The 22,398-nt window shown below is 31.4% G+C and overlaps 1 protein-coding gene across 1 annotated transcript in view; it reads left to right on the top strand.

The window, feature by feature from the left end:
* The window catches only part of LOC121132563 (uncharacterized), a 45,693-nt gene that overhangs the window by 13,085 nt on the left and 10,210 nt on the right, over nucleotides 1-22,398 (top strand). Inside the window, exon 2 of the mRNA XM_040727996.2 lies at nucleotides 2,346-2,780. Within this exon, the coding sequence (XP_040583930.1) occupies nucleotides 2,371-2,780 (410 nt within the window). The 5' untranslated portion in view covers nucleotides 2,346-2,370. The remainder of the gene's footprint in view (nucleotides 1-2,345; nucleotides 2,781-22,398) is intronic.

The following is a 22,398-nucleotide window of genomic DNA, read 5'->3' as shown; positions in this document are numbered from 1 at the left end:
GCTTAAGCTAATTATATTTCATATATAGTATTATTTACTTAATATGACAAAAACAGTGATCTCGCTTGATGCTAAATGCAAAACGCAATCCTGAATTCATTATTATTCCTTAGATCAAAAATATGTAAATGATATACATCAGGGGACACGATCTGTAGTGTACCCTGTACACACGCTCGATGCTACATACCAAACGCCTATTATTCATTATTTCATGAGTACGACTATATTGTCATTTCTTACATCAAAAATATGTGTATGATATTCACTGTGAACCCTGTATACTAGCTTGATACTAGCTAATACATCATGGCTACCAGTGCTTGGGTTTGTGAAGAAGTATTTCCTAATAGTAAAATAACTCATTATATTAATGTTTTTGTAGTTTTATATAGTTACGTCTGTAGTTATGTTGAAAATTTCAGTGGCAGCCTATGCAAAAACACTGCTGGATTTCATCAACATGACTACATTGTTAATTTTTAGATACAAAAATGCCTTATTTTTATACATTCGTACAGATAAACTTTGCTATATCAATAGAGATTATAAAATAAGCGTAGATATTAGTTTATACTAATGTTAAAACTTTAAATCCACCCACCCCATAAAGAAAAATTAAGTAGTGACTTTCTAATTGTTGGATTGAAGAATGAAAGTTAATCATGTTGGATAAGATGACATTAAGTTAATTAAAGAGACGAGGAAGAAAAGAAGGAGTATGGATAACAAGAAGTGACAATGGATTTGTAGAAATTGCCATCCCTTTCCTATTGAATGTGTGTAAATATATGGATGTGACCCATTTCAAAAATAAAGACCATAAAATTGAAAAACCTCTACATACATCCTTTTACTTTAATGTTCATATTGTTTTGTGGGTTTCTAAGGGTGTACATTGTAGAGAAAGCTAGTGTTGTGTTGGCCCGAAATGTATTCGGTCCAGTCCTTAACCTCTCGAACCTTGAATTTTTCCTACAAATGTCATTGGTCTATGTAGCCAAATTTATATTAATAAAACAAAGTTGATCCGTTTGTCCTATTGAATACATGAGAACTAGTCACCGGGTGCACTGTATATAATGCTCCATGATGTATATGATAAACATGTTTTGTTCTAAGAAATAACCATAGTAGTCGTATTAATGAAATATTGCAATGGTGTGCAGATTTGAATTAAATATAAACGATGGTATGTCAAAATGGATTTTGTTTGTTTTTATTTTATTGTGTATACTCTAAAGATTAAAGTACTCATCAGTCATCCCAACATATTGTTTTTGTTTTTTCAGTTGTTTTTTTTCGTTCTAGAGGACAGAACACTTGTGAGGCCATCACCAGAAATTTTGAGATTTTTTTTTTTGAAGTTTCTATCAGCAAATTATTCATATGAATCCTTTGGATGTACCACAAAATGCACTTAAAGTGGCCCATATTGAACGTCACAGTAAAATAATGAAAACTTGACAGATTATATTAGAAAGATACATAGTATTTCAACACTAAAGTAAGCAAGCTAAAAGCGAATTGTCTCAAAATTGAATGCGGATTACATTTTTTCTCGTATACGAATTATTGTCGATATCTATCAACAAATTGTTCGTATTAATTCTCTGTTACAAAAGAGCTAAAATGGATCGTCACAATAAAATAATGAGAAGTAGACATGTTTTATTTGAAAGGGTCATACGGGGTCCATATTGGTCTTTAAAATCAAATAAAGACTTAAAAATACAAATTTTATTATTGGGTATCTTTACTCGTTCCTGAAATTTGAATAATAATACTATAATTGAAATATTAGAATATATGAAGTAAGCAAATATATTGGGGGTTTCTCTTGAACATGATTTTTGTTGAAAGTTGTTGTTATATTGGCACACCCCATATATAAATGTATGTATATACTAAGCTTGAGCAGTTTTTTGATATGATGTACATATTATAAACATGGATTTAAATGTATGCAAATTAGTTATTCCACTCTTCCTTTGTTTTGGGGAATATTCAAATGGACTTTTACGGAACAATAAAAAGTTTCAATTGAGTACAGTCATAGGTTTATTCAAATATTATATATAAAAATATATATAGAAGCAACTTCCGAGTACAACTTGATAAAAACAAACGCATACATATATGTGTATACATATTTGATAACGAATTTCCATTTCTAAGAGCTAATTTAGTTATTTTATTTTATTTTTTCATTTTATGAAAGGGTGTGAAATAATTTAAATGAGTTCCTTCAAAAGCGTAGAGTCAAGGATTAATAGATTGTTTTGAAGGTGACTACTCGGAGTGACTTTAATTGAAAGGTGTTTTTTTCCCTCTTGCATCTCAAGATAAATATAAATATATAACAAGACAATGTCACGTCAACGATCCTTTACTTATATGATTGAGCCGAGTCGTCGTCATCGACGAAACTTGGATCTCTCATCCCTTTCCACGCCAAAGAAGATTATCAACTCTACTATTCCAGAGAATAGGATCAAGGAAGACCTTGAGGAAGAACTCTCTAAAATCAAATCTTTTCGTTCTCCATCCCTCAAGCCAATGGCGCAATCCTTTTTCCGTATTCGTAGACGCCCAATACTGAAAACCCAGTTTTCTAGTATCGAAGAGACGGAAGAAGAAAATGACTCGGATGTCTTTGTTTATATTCGTCTCGTGTGTCTTGAGGATTTGAGTGATTGCACGTTTGAGACACGTGATGTGGTCTTTCCAATCAATCGGGTATATCGCTTTGGGAAGCCTGAAAAAGAGGATTACTTGAGGTAAGAAATAGTCTTGTTTTCTCTTCATCATCATCAAATGATATTGTTAGTTTGTTGATCACTTTATTCGAAAACGTAACCTTTCATACGAAAAGATACTTTCCAACCATTAAATTATTATTTCATAATTGTGGGGAATTGTTCAGAGCTCAAAAAGAGCTCATTCTAATAGAACTTATCAACGTTCAGAGCACTGATTAGTGTAAACGAAGCAAAAGTATTTAGACCTCTAAAAAAATATACAGTATATCTTTGTTTTAGTGAGATAACGCGTTGTGATGAACATATGGAGTGTTTTCACTGACGTCATAAATTGCATCCTAATTTAATGAGACCCCCATCTTGGGGGCTCAAAGTTGATATTTTTAGGACATAAAATAGACAAATTTTCAATGAATCCTGATTAAACTCCATCAAATGGCTTTATGTATGAAAACAGACTGAATAACTCCATTAAATACTTTTTGATGTCAATGATAAACACTGATATTTGAATATAATCAAAGTGATATGTACTTAAAATCCCTTAAAATTGCTAGATTTGCACCGATTAATTTCTAATCTTGGATCGATTAGGAGGTAAACTTGTAGGATAATTAGAAAAAAACTATCTTATTCTTTCAATTGTAATAATTAATTTCTATCTACACTATGGAAATAATAATGTTTGACGATGTAATAACATATTTGTAACACATTTTAGGATCATATATATATAAAACTAGGCTGTGGAGGAATACATTTTTGATAGACAGTAAAGGTTGAAGTATTTTTATTTGTTGGTCCCATTTTGACATACAATAGTTTACTATTTTTCTTTTTATTAATGAAAAAAGAGTTTTTATTTTTACAAACTTGGTTGTTTAGGTCCCTTAAAGAGCTATAATCAACAAATCTGACGTCACATCAAAAAGCTCCTTTATGGGATACATATTATTGATTTAAATTGTGTTCTTTGCTCTAACGGTTCTAAGTTTTTAAGGGAGCATAATGTAAATTTTAATCATTCAATTAGGAGATCCGGTTCTTTTTTAACCTATATTCTGTCATAATAATACTTATATTCCCTTTGTAAAACCAGGGACGAGTAGACACTCTTATTCTTTTTGTAACTGTAGACGGTACTATATATTTTGGGGTAACATATCTTTCTAAAAAAGGATATTTTATATGCATTATGAATAGATATCCGTGATTCTCCATGAATAGATATGGTCACTACAAGCTTTTGCTTCTTTTTTCCCTGACCAGTGTTCTGAAGGTTGAATTAGCCCTGTATCGAATAATAATTATATATTTTGGAAGAAATGACTAACTACCAACTCATATTATTCCTTTTTCTTTTTGGGAAAAAGGCTGTGTGATACAATAAAGGTAACGATGTGCAGCAACAGGAAATATGTTGATTGGTTAACTTTTTATTACATCATCAGTGTCAGTCAGTGCAAAATATTAATTATCTTGTATGAAACTGCGGTTTATTAATTCAAGAAAAATAAACAGATGCGTCGTCATATTATACCCCTTTGTCAGCTAATGTCTTTGCCTCAATCAGCTCTACATCTTGTTGCCTCTATGTATTTATTTCTCTATTGTAATTGTGCATACGATATGAAAATGAACATGTAGGTATAGGGACTGTTTTATGTACAAGAAGGGGCACTGAAACTCCTTCAATCCAACCAAAACTTCCTAGGATATCATATTCTAAACACTAAGAGTATGTTACAATTTCTGACCAAAAATTCAAATTACGTTGACATTATTTTTTTATATTTTGTATTGTTATAGTCCAAATTGTATATTTTTTTATGGTGCAGTCTTGATTATCATATTTGAATATTATTTTGTTAAGAAAATCTAATATGGTCAAATTTTTATAAGAATAAATCTGATCTATAGGCAAAAAAAATTTATTCTCCGAATTTATGTTATAGTCTGAATTTTATAGCTTTGAAAAGATTATTTTGAAAATAATTGTTGGAATTTGCTTCAAAGCTATTTTTTGCCCTATCCATTAAGTAGATGAGTCTCATTGACTCTTAAAAAGGTATTTTGCTCGAGGTTTGATTGCTTGAGGGATATTAAACTTTTAGATAAGGAAAACAAGAGTTTTGATTTTTACTTCTTCATTTTTTTTTGTTATCAATCATACTTCATACATTGCTTTGAGCTTTTATTTATCTAACTTTATATAAACAATTATATCTCAAAGTGTCCACCCTTAGCCTCTAACATGACCTCGGTCCCTGCAGGTCTTCGACACTGTATTCTTCCAACATGTTGGTCTTCTCCAAGACACCCTGTAAGGTATCTACATTCACATGGGAGATGGCACATGCCTTCCTCTCGATGGTACCTCATACTATACTAAAGTCAAGAGTATTGCTGTCAGGTAACGACGGTGACTGCATTGCCAAGGGCCATAAATTTATCAAGTTTTCTTCATACCACATGGCAAGTTTTTTTTTTGCCTTGTCGCTTTCAGGCTTTTCTCTCAAGGCTTTTTTTTTCGTCTTTCAGCCTTTTAATCTTACATATGAGACCCTTAGAGCTGAGGACGATTCAGGAGATCATTAGACTCTCCTTATAAAAGAGGGTGTCCCTGCAAATCGTGAACGAATTTTCCCTAGCTCAACTTTATCAAGATTCTCAATCAGTACTAGTTGTAAGATATTGATATTTATTTTACCTTATATAAACAATTTAATCTCAATGTGGCCAAACTTGACCTCTACCTCGGCCTTGAGTCAAGGCCTGAATGTCTTGGAGGTTTTCTTCACGTGTTTCTCCGATATGTCAGTCCATTTCTTCTCGCCGCAGCTTTTAGGCCATCAACATTCACATGATAGGTGACACAGGCCGTCCTCTCGATGACGCCCAGATCCTATAGGCAAGAGTGTTGTAGTTTGGTGAGGACGAAGACCACATTGACCAGGGTCAGAAATTCGCAAAGTTGTCTTCACTTTTTAGGTGTTTTTTAGGCCTTGTGTCTGGGGTCAGAGTTTTGCTGGAAACCATAAATGCCCTTGATTGAGTTGGTCTTCAGCCCGGAAAATACCACTCTCTTGAATACATTTAGATTGAGATTTGAACCGATATTTATGACATTTGGAGCACAAAAAGTCCTGGAAGTCCGCTGATGGTTAGAGGAGGGGGTATATATTCATTTATGCCCATCACATACAGGTTTCCTCTAAACTACGGGTCACCAATCTTTTTAAAGCTGAGGGCTACTTTAAGATTCCCAAAAGGCTTGAGGGCTATCAATTCAAAAAATATATATAATGCCATCAAGAAATGGAAAGTATACCAGTCCAGTGGGCGACTAAGAACAAACCAACGGGCGACTAGTTGACCGTGGACATAAGTTGGTGACCATTGCGTAAAGGCTTTTGCTGTCGTCCTTTAGCTTTTTAATCCTGGTAATGACTCTTGGAGCAAGGGACGATGTGGGAGATCTCCTCATAATTCATTCCAACGTCAAGAACCGCTAACACACAAGGGTCTACACTGGAGTATATTAAGAGGGGAGCAGCTTGGTTTTTAAAATATTTTGGAAATAAAAAAATACAAAATGTATAGCTATTCACAAAAAATTTCAAAAATTAAATTTTTTGGAAAGAAATTTCAAAAATCAATAAAATTATATTTTTGAAAAAGATAATCAAATATTAATTTTTTTGGAAAAAAGTTTCAAATAGTAAACTTTTTAGAATAAAAATCAAAAATCCGTAGTTATTCACAAAAAATTAAATTTTTTGTAAAAAAATTTCAAAAATTAATAGCATTCCACAAAAAAAATTCAATTATAAGATTTTTTGGATAAAGTTTCTAAAATCAAATATTAAATTTCTTCGAAAAAAAAATCAATAATCCATAGCTATTACTTTTTTTAAATTTTACCCCTATTTTCACGTAAAATTTTTTCATCTCGAACAAAAAAAAAAATCAAGTAAAAAGTAAACATTCCTTAATTAGGGGGGAAGGGGCTTCATCCCTTCCAGGAGAGACCCCTGCCACACGATTTCTTATGTCCTCCATCTCTATTCTCCCTGGTCTGATAAAAAAATTTGTTAAAAAATAATTATTTTTTATTACCAGTTGATATTACCTAAAAAAAAGGTACATTATTTACTTAGTCATTGAAGCCTTCCCAATGTGTCTTTCACACTTCGCTGGGACACGCTGTACAGCATAGGTTTTTATTTTGTCTGTGTGTGTGGGTGGAAGTATACCACATGGATGTGTAGAAGATGCATCCTCATCCGTAGAAATGAAATCAAAAACATTTTTTTTTATTTTAAATAATGAACCACAAGGAGAGAAAGTGCATTTTTTTTTGTGTGTGTGTGTAGATAGAAAGATGTATTTAATATAAATGTGTTTCCTTCAACGTAGAAGTAGAAGCAACACCACTGAATGCATCTATCTATGATGCATTCAAACTTTTTCCTTAAAAAATGTACTAAAGTATTATTTGTATTTATTTAAGTCCAAAACATCAATATGAGTGCATCAAATGTCCTTAGTTACGAGCTTTCTTTTTCTTCAACTGTTCTTTTTGCTCAATATGTATAGGTACAACAATACTTTTTCTTGGTTCATTCATGTGTAAAATAGGATACATTAAATGATTAAAAAGTACAAGCCTTGTCTTGTTGTCTTTTCACGAGCAAAATGATGGGTGAGTTTCTTTGGTTATGTTATGATGAACAAAGTTAATTAGCGTCGCTTTATATGAATGGGAAATTGAGAGGTTTTATTTGAATAAGCCCATATCAGGGCCAATATAAATCTCTTAAATAATATACAAGTTTTAAAACATAGCTAAAAGTCTTGGGTATATACACTCATCCCACAAATTTGAATACAAAGCCAATAATTTCCTGAAATATGTCTATGAAACATTATGCAGTAAAAAATATATTGGGATATTAATTTTTTGATATTTGTTCATGGTTGATTTTGTGTTGACGCAACTAACCTTTTTTAGAAAAGGAAGATTTGACGAATAACTTTACTTTTAAATTAAAAAAAAGAATTTGACAACAATAACTATTGTTGATTTCAAAACTGTGACATTTAAAAATAACACAAAACTTTTTTTTTACAAATTTGACAACAAAATTTGAGTCAGGTTTAGTATCTCCCTGTAATCTCGGGCTGATTATCACAAATTCCCTTATATACTTGCAATGATACTTTAGACTGTACCAGTTTTAGGAACAAAGTAAGGCACTATTTTCAACTTGGATAACAAGACATATCGTGGATTGATAGTTATCGTTAATAATAATTAAGTAATTCATTGTTGTGTTGTATCGAATGAGTTTGACTTTACTCAAATTAGAAGAAAAATCAACAACTAGTAGACTTTATATTTAATGAGTGATCTTCGAGATTTTTATCAGTAAACCTTTTCAAATGTTTTGAGTTTAGCGATACTGCTTGTAGTTGATCTAATAATACGTCATGAAAGCTAAAATGCACTCCTTCAAATTTTATTTTTACATAGCAAAAATGCCTACCATTTACAACTCTACTAATTTACAATATAAAGATGGGTTCACTGAATTGCTAACAAAATCATAATTTATCTATTTTTTCCTATAAACTCTGCCACCGATGTTGAACTGAGGCTATGCTACATATCGGTTTTGATCCAACTTGGAACGAATATTATATTTGGCCATATTAAGAGGCTATTCAATTTTGATAGGTTAAAGTTCAAGGTATCACAAACCGTTAAAAATACATAATTGACCATAACTTAAAAATATATTACGGTACAGATTTTCAAATGGGTGTCCTTATGTAGGTTTAATAAAGATGGTTTTATTTAGCAAAAATTCAATTGAGGATAAATTAGCGTAGGCGGAGGTTTGCACTCTACAAAGTACGCATTCTTATTCTTATTATTTTAAAGTTAAAAGATAGAAATAATAATAATAACTGGAATGAGTACTCGGTTGAGCTCAAAACCTCTTCCCAATATAAAATTCAGTAATTTATGTACCTCAATTTGCTCCAAAGTTATGGTCGATTATAATTTTTTTGCGTTAACTTAACATTCATATTTGACTTTGACCTCCCAAAATTCAATGATGTTTTACTGTGACAATATATTATAATCTTCGTACCAAGTTTAATTAAGGTGGATCTGTAATTTTTATCGTAATCCTGGCGCCTAACAAAAGAACTAATAAACAAACAAATAGAGCTAAAAACATTACTAGAAAAGACACTCGGTATGTCTCAAAATCTCTTTCTTATATGTAATTGAGTTAAATTTGTTCTAAAGTTATGGTAAACGATAATACAGTTTAGGTTTTGTGCTTAACTTGACTTTCACCTCTCAAAATGTAATAACCTCTTACAGTGACTATATATCTACAAGTTTGATCAAAATTGATTTGTAACTTTTGCCGTAATCATGGTGACTAACCAACAAGCAAACAGTGTTGCACACATTGGGAGGTAATAAAAAGAAGAAGATATCCTACTAAATTAGGGGTGTTCGTAGGATTATTTCTGAGGGGGCTTGTGTTTTGGAATTGTTTTGATAAAAATTCAAAAAATAAAACTCAAAAATCCACATTTTACTCAAAAAATTTAATGTTTGGGAAAATATTTCAGAACTCCAAATAAGTTGACAAAAAAATTAATTTTTTGAAAAGAAATGTCAAATATTACCTTTTTTTGAATTTTTTTTTTGAAAAGTACATACCTATTCACAGGAAATTATATGTTTTGGAAATAAAATTGAAAAATAAAATTTCAAATATTAAATTTTTAGGAAAAAATTTGAAAAATCCATAGCTATTCACAGAAAATTTTATTTTTGGAAAAGATTTCAAAACTCCACAGCCGTTAAAAAAAGTTTAGAAAAAAAAAATTAAAATACTCAATTTTTTGCAGAAAAATTTCAAAAATCCATAGTTATTTACAGAAAATTAAATTTTTTGAAGAAAAATTTCAAAAATCCATATATATATTACCCGAAAATCAAATTTTTTGGAGAAAAATTTCAAAAATCCATAGCTATTTAGAGAAAATTAAATTTTTTGAAGAACAATTTCAAAAATCCATATATATATTACCCGAAAATCAAATTTTTTGGAGAAAAATTTCAAAAATCCATATATATATTACCCGAAAATCAAATTTTTTGGAGAAAAATTTCAAAAATCCATAGCTATTCAAAGAAAATCATTTTTTTTTCTACAAAACAATTCAAAATTTAATTTATGTAGTTTCTCAATTTGGGGTGGGGCTACGGTCCCTAGGCCCTGTAAATGTGTTTGTAAGCACTTCAGTGTACCCACCTAAAGTGAGAAATTAATCAGTTATTTTATTCATATGCTCCTTGACAGTTTTTTCTGTTCTTTTTTCTACTTCCAAGGTCATTTATGTAATATAATATAAATACATATATGTATATTGTATGACTTGATATGAGTATGAAAATAATATGGCTACGACGTATTAAAAAGACAGACACGTTATGTTTTGATTAAATCAAAAGCATGTTAGTATGTATGTAGATTGTAGATACTCCTTTCTTACTTAGTCAGTATAATAAAAACATTATTTCCTTCATCTTTATTTTCAATTCATCCTTTTCCCTCCAAAATGACGCATGTAATTATGGCTCTCTGTCACTCCTTACAATAGTGTAAAATCCCTTCATGGAATGAAAATGTTAATAATGGCCATTAAATCTACAGTCATTTATTTCCACTCCTTCTTGCAAAAAAAATATATAGTGTAATTTGTTGTTTGCTGTCGATTTTTCTACTTATTTTCCCAGTTAGTGGTCTGAACGTTTTTTATTTTGAATAGAATGAACTCATTTTAAATTCTAAACAATTCCCAACAATACTTGAATAATTATTCTGTACTATCAACTAATTTTGGGTATTTTTACATCTTCCAACTAATTTGAACGGAGGCTATGTTTTTGCCTGTCTTATTTTGTTTTTTAGTCACAATTGTTACGGCACAAATTTCCAGGGGCATCTGCAAGATTATATTTATGCATATTTTTTTTTTTTTTTGGGTGCTTGGCTTTTAATTTTTTTTTTTAAATTCCCCGGAGTAATTAGGTGTTGGCAAATAAAGAGTCTTAAACATTAGTTGGGACTGAATTGAACTGCTTCTAGATCAAAGTATCTTGGAAATAGAAAAAAAAAGGTGTAATGATTCAGTTTATTCTTTATTTTATTGGCAATAATGTTATTCAATGGTATCTCTATTTTTGGCAACCATGTTCTAGATTCTTGGCCTGACCCCCTTGAAAACTTACACGGGATCATTAGCCGCCCAGTGCTTGGTAATAGAGGCCTTAAGGGACCATGATGTTCCTGTGGCTGGTAGCACAAACCTGTCTCTCTAACTTCCCCTAAAAATAAAAGTCCAAGGGGTTCATATCAGGGGAGTTGAGTGGCCAGGTATGGTGGCTCCAAAATGGGATTTCATTGCTGAGATCTTGAGTCTTCTTGGCCGTGTGTGCAGGAACAGAGTCTTGCTGAAACACGAACTGGGTTCCATTAACATCTTTAATGATCCAGAGAATGGCAATAGTCTTCAAAACCTCACAGTATCTATCTGATCCGAACTGTTCCTTCGAGTTAAAGAAGAACCGGAGTATGACGGACCCGTTGCTCCCCAGGACGTCGGAGGTCATAGTGGATCACATAAACTTGGTTTTGAAGACGTGTGTTAAGTGTCAACATTTATCTGAAAGACCCTGTAATTCCACAGTTGAGAGGAATTGGCTAACAGTTATACATATTGTGGACCTTTTTTAATGTTCCATTATGAATGAAAGGTTACGTGATGCATGAAGATAATCTTTGTTCTTATTTGGTGTAGTAACTGACTGCTAAACAAGTCCCAGATCATGATTATAACTGTTAATTTTAATTACTTAAAAGGGGTTACCATTATTGCTGATTTTTGAGAAATTTCTTTTATCGATTCCCAATCCTTTTTCTTTGGCAATGCGAGGAAATTTATCAACTCTAGTATTTACCTCTACTATTGAAGTTATCTGGAATATTTTGATTAAAAAAAGGATGATTTTGATGCTGTTATTAATAAAACAAAATTTGTCAATCTTGTGGACCAGAATACTTCTTTCAAGTGAAAGGGGGTCTCGTAAACAAGAAGTAATGGATACTGTAGTTGGTCAACAACAAATCTCAACTTCAAAAGGCCAAACTTATAGAACATAGGAATATATCTGAAGGAATCAGGGGCGTCCGCAGGGTCATATCTTTGGGGCTTGGTTTTTGGGAAAAAATTTGATAAATTAACTTCTCTGGAAAAAAAAATTCCAAAAATCATAGCTAAGCTCAAAAATTTCAAAAATCCATAGCTATTTACAGAAAATCAAATTTTAGGGATTCATAAAAAATTTAATATTTTTTCGGAAAAAAATTCAAAACATCCATAGCTATTCTCAATAAATTAAATATCTTTGGAAAAAAATTCTAAAATTAAATTTTTAATATAAAATTTTTGTGAAAAAAATTTCAAATATTAAATTTTTCGGAGGAAAATATCAAAAACCTATAGCTATTCATTAATAATTAAATTTTTGGGGAAAAAATGTAAAGTTTAATTAATTTACAAATATTAGATTTTTTGAAAAAAAATTCAAAATATTAAATTTTCTAGTAAGAATTAAAAATTGCTTATTTGGGGGGGGCTACAGACTTTCCAGCCCTCCCCCTGTGGACTTCCTTGGGAATTCTTAAATAAGATTGATAGATTGCCCACTTCTTACAAACTTGCACGCTAGAAAATACTTAGAATTTACAACTCTAATCCTTTTATTAAAAGTAATTTTATTTTATCCATTCTGCAGGTACAATAAATTGTTCATACAAATCTACATGTTTCCATTCGCTATTCTTTTTTTTCTATTAATAATATAATTATTATTCGATTCATACGTCATATTGCGCAAATTATTAATTAGTTGCTACATTCATATCAAAATGAACAATAGGATTTGAACTAAGCATAAATATTAGTGGTGGGCCTTGCTCTCAAAATCTTGGACCGGTTTGATACCCAACTTGGGATGAGTCAAAATAATGTGACCGGTAATTTTGCAGATAACATTTTTACACCTCTGGTAACTTCATCGCTTGGAGATTTAGCAGTATGACATATTCCCCACCTTTTTCTATTTTATATCATAGGTTCGAACATAGACTGTCAGTCTTATTGCCTTATATAAGCTATAAATCAGAAGAGAAATGGAAAATAGGGAAGAAAGATGTGAATTGTCAACATAAAAACAATTTAAAATCAACTTCTCGTTCTTTTATTACGACGTCATTTTTGGCTACTTTAAGTACAATTTGCGGCACACACAAAGGGTTAATAAGAATTATTACTTAATAGAAATTGACAGTAATTTACACTCAGTTTTATGAAAAGTCATTCCAGCTTACTTTTGTATTGACGGGGCTCATATAGTAGGAATAGTGTTTATAAGGAAGAAAGAGTCACGGATCCGGATCATGAGTCTATTGTAAAAGGACGCATTGACTAGTGGCACTTTAATAATTGTTATCATTTTAGTCAAGGCTTGAAGAAATGTTTTAGCAGAATGCCTTCATGTGGCCCTTCTCCAGTCCTGACCTCAATCCTCTGGACATTGCAGTTTGGGATGTCTTCGAGAGGAATGTTTGCTACACCTCTCCTCCAGATTTGAATACGCTCCAAGCTGCTATCATGGTTGTGTGCTACGCTATGGATGCAACTTTCATCATCAAGAGCTGCCAATCGATTTGTCGGTGTGTCGAGGCTGTTATTGCTTGTGAAGGAGGTCATATTCAAAAAAATATATAGCTAAATAAAGTATTTAGATATTTTACAAATTGGTTTCGAGTTGTCTGTTCTTAATTTCATAAAAATCACTTTGTCCGTCATTTAGTCATGCACTGCAAGTTTTGGGAAGTTTTAAGAAATCAAATCATGCATTTACTCTAATAATGTTATTTAACTTTTGTATCTATACCTTATTTTGAGATGAAACAGTTGTTCATGTAATATGTAAATGGATCTAGTAACTGATCGCATGATAGTGTATCAAAAAAACATGCTGTAAAGTTTACAGAATGTTAATATACTATAGTTGAGCCCACGTTACTGTTAACATTGCTATCATCAGAATAAGTTGCTTGCAATGTGCCCTTCCACCTGGACTGGCTACATTAGTCACCACAAGTAATATAGTTTTCTAAAAATTCGGATTCCCACTACGCGGGGGTCTAACGTCGAAAAATTTACCCTAATATACTATTTAAACAATTCACGGATTGGTTTTGAGTTGTCTTTTTCGATTCCATATTTTGTAATTTAATCATAATAATACAAGTTTTGAGTCCCCACTCAGTAAATATGTAAAATCCACATAGTTTCTTTATTTTCCTTCCTCATCAGATTTTTTTTTCCAAGGGTCTTACCTAAGTACCATGTATGTATGTACAGAGCCGTGTGAGTTATGTATCCTTTTATAGAAATATTATGATGTGAAACACAAAATGTGTATCCCCCACAGAGAGAAATTGCTCTGGGGGGATGTTTTACATCATTTACACATGATGTTGATATACATTTACTATATACACAATATACCGGGTTGTCCATTGAAATCGGAACATTTACTTATTCAATAATTAATGAAGGTTGAGTAATTGAAATGAATTCATACTTCGATGTATTAAAGTATAAACAATTAGTTACAAAATAAAACTGAGCTCTCTAGCTTACGTACAAGTCGAGAAAATGGTTTTTGAACATGATCGATGAATTTTCATTTGCACACTCCGAGCAGTTGTGCGGCTGCAGGACCACCTTCTGCGCTGTCAGCAAGTCCGAAACGTTGGAGAGGAAGAAGGGCTCTGTCAAAAATACCACACTGGGCTCGGGGAAGTTAAAGAAAACAGCCCAGGTCAATCCCTTGAAGTCCATGAAGGCCCATGCAAGAGCTCTCGGAATTTCACTACAGATTATCCAGAGAGATTTTAAAAAAGGGGGTGGAAAGAGCCTTGTGAGGATGGAGAGGCACTTTTGATACCAGTAATCAAAAAAACCTATCGCCTCAGTTGCAAGACTAATTGCAATGAGTTTTGAATAAGTCTTTTGAGTTCCTTTGCAATACTTTTTGACATTTTATGCCCCCTTACTGCACCTTTTGGATGCATATCTAAGTGTAGACCTGTAGTGTGTGTCATCCCAACATCGAGGCCCTCAAAGCCACTTTCAGCCAGCCCTGGGTCGTCATGACAGAGGACTATATCCGCAGTAGGTGCTAGGCTTTCCACCGCTGCTTTGAAGCAATCATTGGATCTAATGGTGGCTATATGAATTATTAAGAAAGCTGAGGCACACATCTACATATTTATAGTATTAATTTTGTCGAAATTCTATTGTTAATTAATAAAGTATACATGTATCTTGTTAAAGTTTAAAATTCAAAGTGTTCACATTTTAATGGACCCCTCGTTATATTAGACTGTTCTTTTTTTGCTTTAATATTTTTATTCCTCTGCACAAAAACCTTTTCTGATGGAAAAACAATCAAAAACTAACGTTGACAAAGTTACAGGCCTCTCAAATCATTTTTGGCGTGGTACAGGTCATTTTACCATGGAAATAATTGTATTTTTGGTCAAAATTAGTATGTGTTTGACCTCTTGTACCAACATGTAAAATGGTGCCATGTAGTTTTTCCTTAAACTATTTAGCTTCAGTACATTTTGCCTTAAAACAATTTTGCCTCAAGGATATATATATAAATGAGATTTATAGATAGTTATAGCTTATTTTTTGGTTGAAACTGATGCTCTCTTTGAATTTTCTTAATAAAAATATAGAATATTTGTTACTAAAAAATGCATAAATTTTTTGTTTTCTGTTGAAATAATGATGGAATTAAGATTTTGCCTCATTTTACCCATTCCCTGCGTTTTATAGTAGTATACATTACATATTTTGATTAAAAATTCCAAAAGAACAGAAAGACATTTATTTATATATTAAGTCGAAATTTCCTGAGGCTAAATAGTTACATGCAAAATTGTCAAAATATGGTGCTTATGAGTTGTATTGTGTCAGTCCAGGCCTGTCTTTAAACCCGTTGATCCTTAGGATTGTCGGTAAAAGAACTGATTAAAAGAAAAATAAGAATGAGAAAATGTATTTTAATTTTACTTCGCATCTATCAAGGACAGTTTGGCCTACTTTCATAGTGCAATTTGAGACATACACTAATGTTGATTAAGAACTAGAGTAGGTTTACCTGGTGTTGCCCCGGATATTAAGAAACTAATTAAGAATTATTCTCCTTACTATAAAATAAAAAGCGTAAAATTGTATGAATTATTCTGGTTGTATGTTGGTGTTAGTATGAATTTTTTCATGGTTTTTTAATATAAGTAGATGGAGTAGATTTGTCCAGTGTTGCCTGGGACATAAAGATTTAAAAGTTAATCGGAACTTCTTTTTTTTTTTTTTTTTTTTTTTTAAGAGAATAAGAAATGTTCAAGTTGAACTTTTGTTCACTCATCTTTCATGTTATTGTCTAAAATCCTTTGTCTTATTTTCTCTTCTTCTTTTTACTCTAAATCTTATAAGCTCATTTAAAAAAGTATAAAAAATGCAGCTATAATTGTTCTTCAAATTTTACCTTCTTTATTTATTGTTTGATATGAAATAGTTGTTTATTAGACAAAAAATTGTTTTGTTTTTTTAAATACTATTTAAAAGCCACCATGGCCTTTAACACACGCACAAAAAAAAAATACCAAATCATTTTTTTGAGGCTTAAAAACCTACATGAAATATTTCAGTCAAATCCATTCATTGGTTTTGGGCGTGACTCCCGGACAACCCCCCACACACACACATAGACATACATTCGGCTTTATAATATAGATAATTTGCTGATAGAAATACGAATATTCAACGAAGAAAATAAATGTAATCAACTCTCAATTTTAAGAAAAAATGTTCTAGGTTGCTTTTGTGTTGACGGCACATATTATGTACCTTTCAAATAAAATTTATAAATGTATCATTCATTTATTGTGAGGATCAATTGTGGCTATTTTAAGTGTAATTTTCGAGACGGCCAAGGGATTAATAAGAATAATTTGTTGATAGGAATTATTGAAGATAATTCCTCGAAGGCTACAAAATATGTAATTCACACTTAATTTGAAGAAAAAATAAAATCATTGTAGTTCACTTATATGTTGATGTGCAACATATGTAATTTGATGTTTATGCTAGTGTAAAGAGGATGAAGTTAAAAAAAATTGTTTTCACTATCATTAAATCCTCTTCGTACATACTTTTTCTCCCCTGCCTACACCATTTTGCACCAAGGCGTACTATTCTATAGCTCACATTTCCTTAAAATGAATCTTACTTATACTTGAGTCAGTATTAAAATAAATCCGTGTTTATTATGTGGTTTGTCATCATCTAGTAATCTAATTATTATTATTTTGGATAAGTGAGGAGTCATGGGGTGAGTCCCGCCTTTTTTTTTTTAAATCCTTTGTGGATTATGTTATTAATAATTATCATTTGCCAAAATTAAAAAAATAAAAATTATCAAAATCCACAAGATGTGCTAATAAACAATTAAGTATGCAAACTACTCATAAACAATAGTAAATCCAAGATGGTGTCACTATCCTCGGCCATGTGAACAAACTACTCATGGGTAGTGTTGTGCCTAGGTCCTAATACATATTTCATGGTACGACACTATTAATAAATAAACAATCGTTATACTCTTTTGAGCTATCGTTAGACTTAGGATTTTTGAGCAATTTTTTTTTTTTTTTTTTTTTGCCAAAGTTATAAAAAAGAGCTCTCAAATTTGGAAGAATGAGTACCCAAAATATCAGAATTGAGCAATTTGTATTTACAGAAATATACCGTATTATATGGATGATTTAAAGTGATTCTAAATTTATCATAATTTATTGTTCACTTTTCCTATATTAAATCTACAAATTAAGATTTTGGGAAGATTTTATTCTTTTTATTTTTCCCTTCGATCAGTATTGATAGTTTACTAAAGGATCGTTTAACGTCTATATTAGTAGTTGGAGAATATTTTTAATTGGCAAGATCTACAGGAATCTAGTTAGAAGGAGGCATCTCATGATCAATGCCATTGATTATACGCCAACCTTTTGCATAAATGGAGGATCAGGATGTCAAAATTTGGGAGAAAGTATTTCTTCTTTATTCCAAGATTCAATACGAATTATTCAATTGCCAATTTTGGTCCAAATGTCTCATTCCTCGTATTGGCAGTTATGAGAATATGGATCCCTCACATATCCGATATTGTAATCATAACTCTCCGATTGCATCATATCCAAAAAGAGAGACTAATGAAGTCTTTGCATATAGATTTTCCCTAAAAAAATATCATCAAAAGCTGTTGTGTAATCTAACAATAATCCAATTTTTCTCTGTTCATTTCATACCAGTTTTGAAAACGGAGCAATTTTTACCAAAAAGGTCCAATTGAGCAATTGTTTGTGTGATTGCTTGCAAATCCAAAGTCTAGGGATTACCAACCTTTTTACCACTACGGAGGCTCTAGACCTAATGTTGTTTTTTTTTTTGTTTTTGAGGAAGCTTCTATTTTAGGCCAAATATTTGCCTCTATAGTTTTTAATAACCTTTTTTTAAAAGAGGCAAATGTTGATGACTTTTATAGAAAGTTTATTTCTTGATACCCCTGTGGAGTCCTCAACGATTCACTGCAATAGTGTGTAAACCCAAGCAACTCAATTATCCAGCGAACATCATCTGACTCACGAAACAAACAAACATGCTAAAACCTTCTTTCTTTAAAAACAAATGAATAAAATTACATATTGGCCTTAGACCATACAAAAACACTATAAATAGTTATAACTAACAACATTCTCAATCAAATAGTTACCCAAATTAATATAATTTTTTTTTCTAAAATCTCTTAAATGCTATACTTAATTAACTAATGTAGTACTTGACACCTGTTGATCACGAATCATTAATTATTTTGTACGTATCAAATTTATTTTGAGTATTTTAACTCTTTATATGGGTTTGAGAGAACTTTTGAGTATATAAAAAAATCAGTAATCAATATGTAAATAAATCGATTATCTGGGAAACGGATTCTTAATTTACTTTGTCTAAAAAGAAAATAAATGATCGATTCTTATTTCAAAGCAAATCCTTCAAATAAGGTAGTTCCTTTAAATTGTATTTGTTTATGATTGAAATTAGCATATAATTAAAAGGGAAAAAATGAATTACTAATTCGTGGTTAGAGCGTCAAGTAAACCTCGAAACATAAGATATTTTTGTTGTTGTCGGTTCTCTCTGGTCAAAAGTTTTTCAGTATTGAGTGAATAATGAAATAGAGTGGAAACTCAATGCTTCAAAAACGAATAAGGACATTGGTATTGAGACCCATTTTTGAAAGTCTCGTCTTGGACACGATCCTTCAAAGTCTTGATTTTGATATTTTTAGTCTAAGGTAAGGCAGGTATGGTCATAACACTAACTAGTTAGGATATTCTATGTATTCAATTATCCATTCATATTTTGTTCAATGTCTGAAGCATGGGTACAGAAAAGGGGGCTTGTTCCTCTTGACTTTCTGTAACCCCAAAATGTCCCATATTTACAAGATCCTTGGATGTCTCACCAGTTTAAAATCATAAACTGCACCTCTGGTCTTAACCAAGATATCTTAAGACAATATATATAAATAGGAGCACCCGCAGGGTGTGTACAGGAGGGGATGTATAACAGCCCCAAATTAAAGAGGTTTACTTTTTACAAGAAAATTTAATAATAAAAAAAAAATTTCAAAAATTTTGTATTTGAAATTCATTTTATTTTTGCCAAAAATTTAATTTTCTGTGAATAACTGTAGATTTTTGAAATTTTTTACCAAAAAATTAAGTTTTTTGTTGAACAGCTGTGAAGTTTTGATTTTTTTTCCCCAAAGAAATAATATGTAAAATTCAATTTTTTAAACTTATTACCCAAAATTAAATTTTATATGATAAGCCGTCCATTTTTGAAATTTTTGTGAATAGCTATGGATTTTTGAAATTTTTCTGAAAAAATTTAATTTTTGTGAACAGCTGTGGATTTTTAAAAAAAATCCAAAAAGTTAAATATTTGAAATTCAATTTTTGAATTTTTTTTCCAAAAATGTAATTTTTGTAATCAGTTGTAGATTCCATAAAAAATTAAATTTTTGTGAACAGCTAGGGATTTTTGAAATTTTGCTCCCAAAAGTTTAATTTTTTATGAACAGCTGTTGATTTTGGAATTTCTTTCTTAAAAAATAAATTTTTTTAAGAATAGTTATGGATTTTTGAAATTTATTTTCTTCTGATATGAGACACTGTTTTAAGTGGTGTATAAAAGAAAAGTTTGTGAAGTATTAACTATCAATCCTACAAATATAAGGAAAGAACTACAAATATTGCCCGCCATTCGACATTTAACAAAGGGATGAATATAAATTAAGTTTAACTTCCGTACGTCAAGTCTGTAAAGTCCGAAGGAGTAAAACTTGATCAGAGTATCACAATAAAAATGCCTAAAACAAAATTTCTTGAGAATGGATCACTTATTGAGCATTGAAATTTTTAGAATGATATCTCGAAACCCCTTTGAGTTATATAAGTTGAAACCTTTGTTATAGTATTTTGGGTCCACCTTGTTTGTTCAAAATTTAACATACATCTATGAAAGTGTTGTTGTACCTAGTGATTAAGTTGTGACTTGGATTTTCAGTGTGGAAACCCTCAAGAGGTAGAACTATTTTATAAAGTAGCACTGTAATTGAATCATCCTTGCTATAGTTGTGGTTTATTCCTACTTATACCAAGGTCTAATTTCAAACCTAATTATGAAAAGTACATCATTTTTTTCTGCCTTTCGCAACTTACTATAGATTTCCTTAGTCTTGATTTTCTTCATTTTTGAACCACGTTAGTTATGTCTACCTGTGTGTTTGTATTTATGGTATCCAGGTGTGGCTTTTATTCCGATTTGTATAATTAGCGAAATGGAGCGAGATATGTGGTGCGTCAATCTTGAACAAACATCAAGACCAGTAATATAATTTTACCTCATATATACAATGTATGTTATATATATATTCCTATGGAAGACATTGTAATTCATCCTTCGTGATGCTCCAGTCTGCTCCCCAATGGCCTTCTGGGGCCCTTCCTCGCTGAAGAGCGCTGCTATCTCAATTATCTTCTTGTACTGTGTACTCATGATGGTGGCTAGGGCAATGTTTTCTCAGGAATCGAGAGCTAATTATGTGTTCTACAACATTGCTCATAGGTAAATTCTAAAAAATGACTCTTAACCCCTTAAAATTTACATAATGGAGATGATTAAATAATAAAGGTTGTCCCAGTACAGCCCAATATTTCATAGGCAAATTTGAGTCAACTACAGGCTCTTTATTTAAACTTGTGGGATGAGTGCAGATACCCAAGAATTTTATGTATAGTTTCGAAGCTTTATTTGATTTATCAAACAGAATTTGGCCACGATATGTCTCATTTGAAGGAAAATATGTTAATTTCTTATTCTAAAGATCTATTTTATCTACTTTAAGTGTTTTATTTTCGGTCCCGACTTCGATCTTCGACCAAAATGTAATCATTTTCTAATCATGGGCCAAATTGATTGAATTAGAATTAGCTCTTGTTCAGCTGTGAATAATTTCCAACGTTTATTGAACAATAGTTCCCTTGTTTGGAAGTATTCGCTGATTAACAACGGATTTTGGGCCTTTTTCTGATTCTCTTCTGAGGAAAAGCACTTCGATACAAAAAAAGAAAACGGCGTGTCGTAGATGGAAATATAATCGTTTTTCTATGATGAACCGATTTTTTGGTCTACATTTATGGCCCTATTTCCCTACTCATCTGATTAATGATTTCTACGAATATGATTTACGGAACACAATTATCCTTACATGACGTTATTGTTCCGATGTTAACAACCTTGAAACATAGATGACGTGATCAACAATTCAACTATAGAATCAGTCTAAAAAGAATTTTAAATGTGACTGATCCAGGCAAAACTTTTCTCTGGGATCACTGCGTTATCTCAATAATACAAATATGCGCAATGTATTTTGTTGTCAGCTGTCGATGATTGTATTTACTTTCCATTAATCAGTGTTCTGAATGTTGATTGGTTGAATTAGAATTAGCTCTTCTCAACAATTATTATTCAACAATAGTTTCCAATAGAGAAAAGGATTTTATATATTTACAGGGTGGTCCAGATAATTTGGAAAAATCTTTCAAGGCTTACAACAAACAAACTAGATGAGGTAAAACCATAATCGTTTGATTATTTGAAAGCTACGTTTAATCAAATCTAAATTATTTAGAATAAAATATGTATCTTTTGATACCCTCGGCAACACGGTTTCAGAAGCATTGGCAGGCCTGGGTGACCTCGTTCAGATGTAGCTTTGACATCGCAAGGGTAATAGACTTCTTCAGGGCCTCTGGAGACGAGT

Source organism: Lepeophtheirus salmonis, chromosome 2 (assembly GCF_016086655.4).
Source record: "Lepeophtheirus salmonis chromosome 2, UVic_Lsal_1.4, whole genome shotgun sequence".
Lineage (NCBI taxonomy): Eukaryota > Metazoa > Arthropoda > Copepoda > Siphonostomatoida > Caligidae > Lepeophtheirus > Lepeophtheirus salmonis.
The sequence above is the reverse complement of the archived record's forward strand: the minus strand, read 5'-3'. Positions and strand labels throughout refer to the sequence as shown.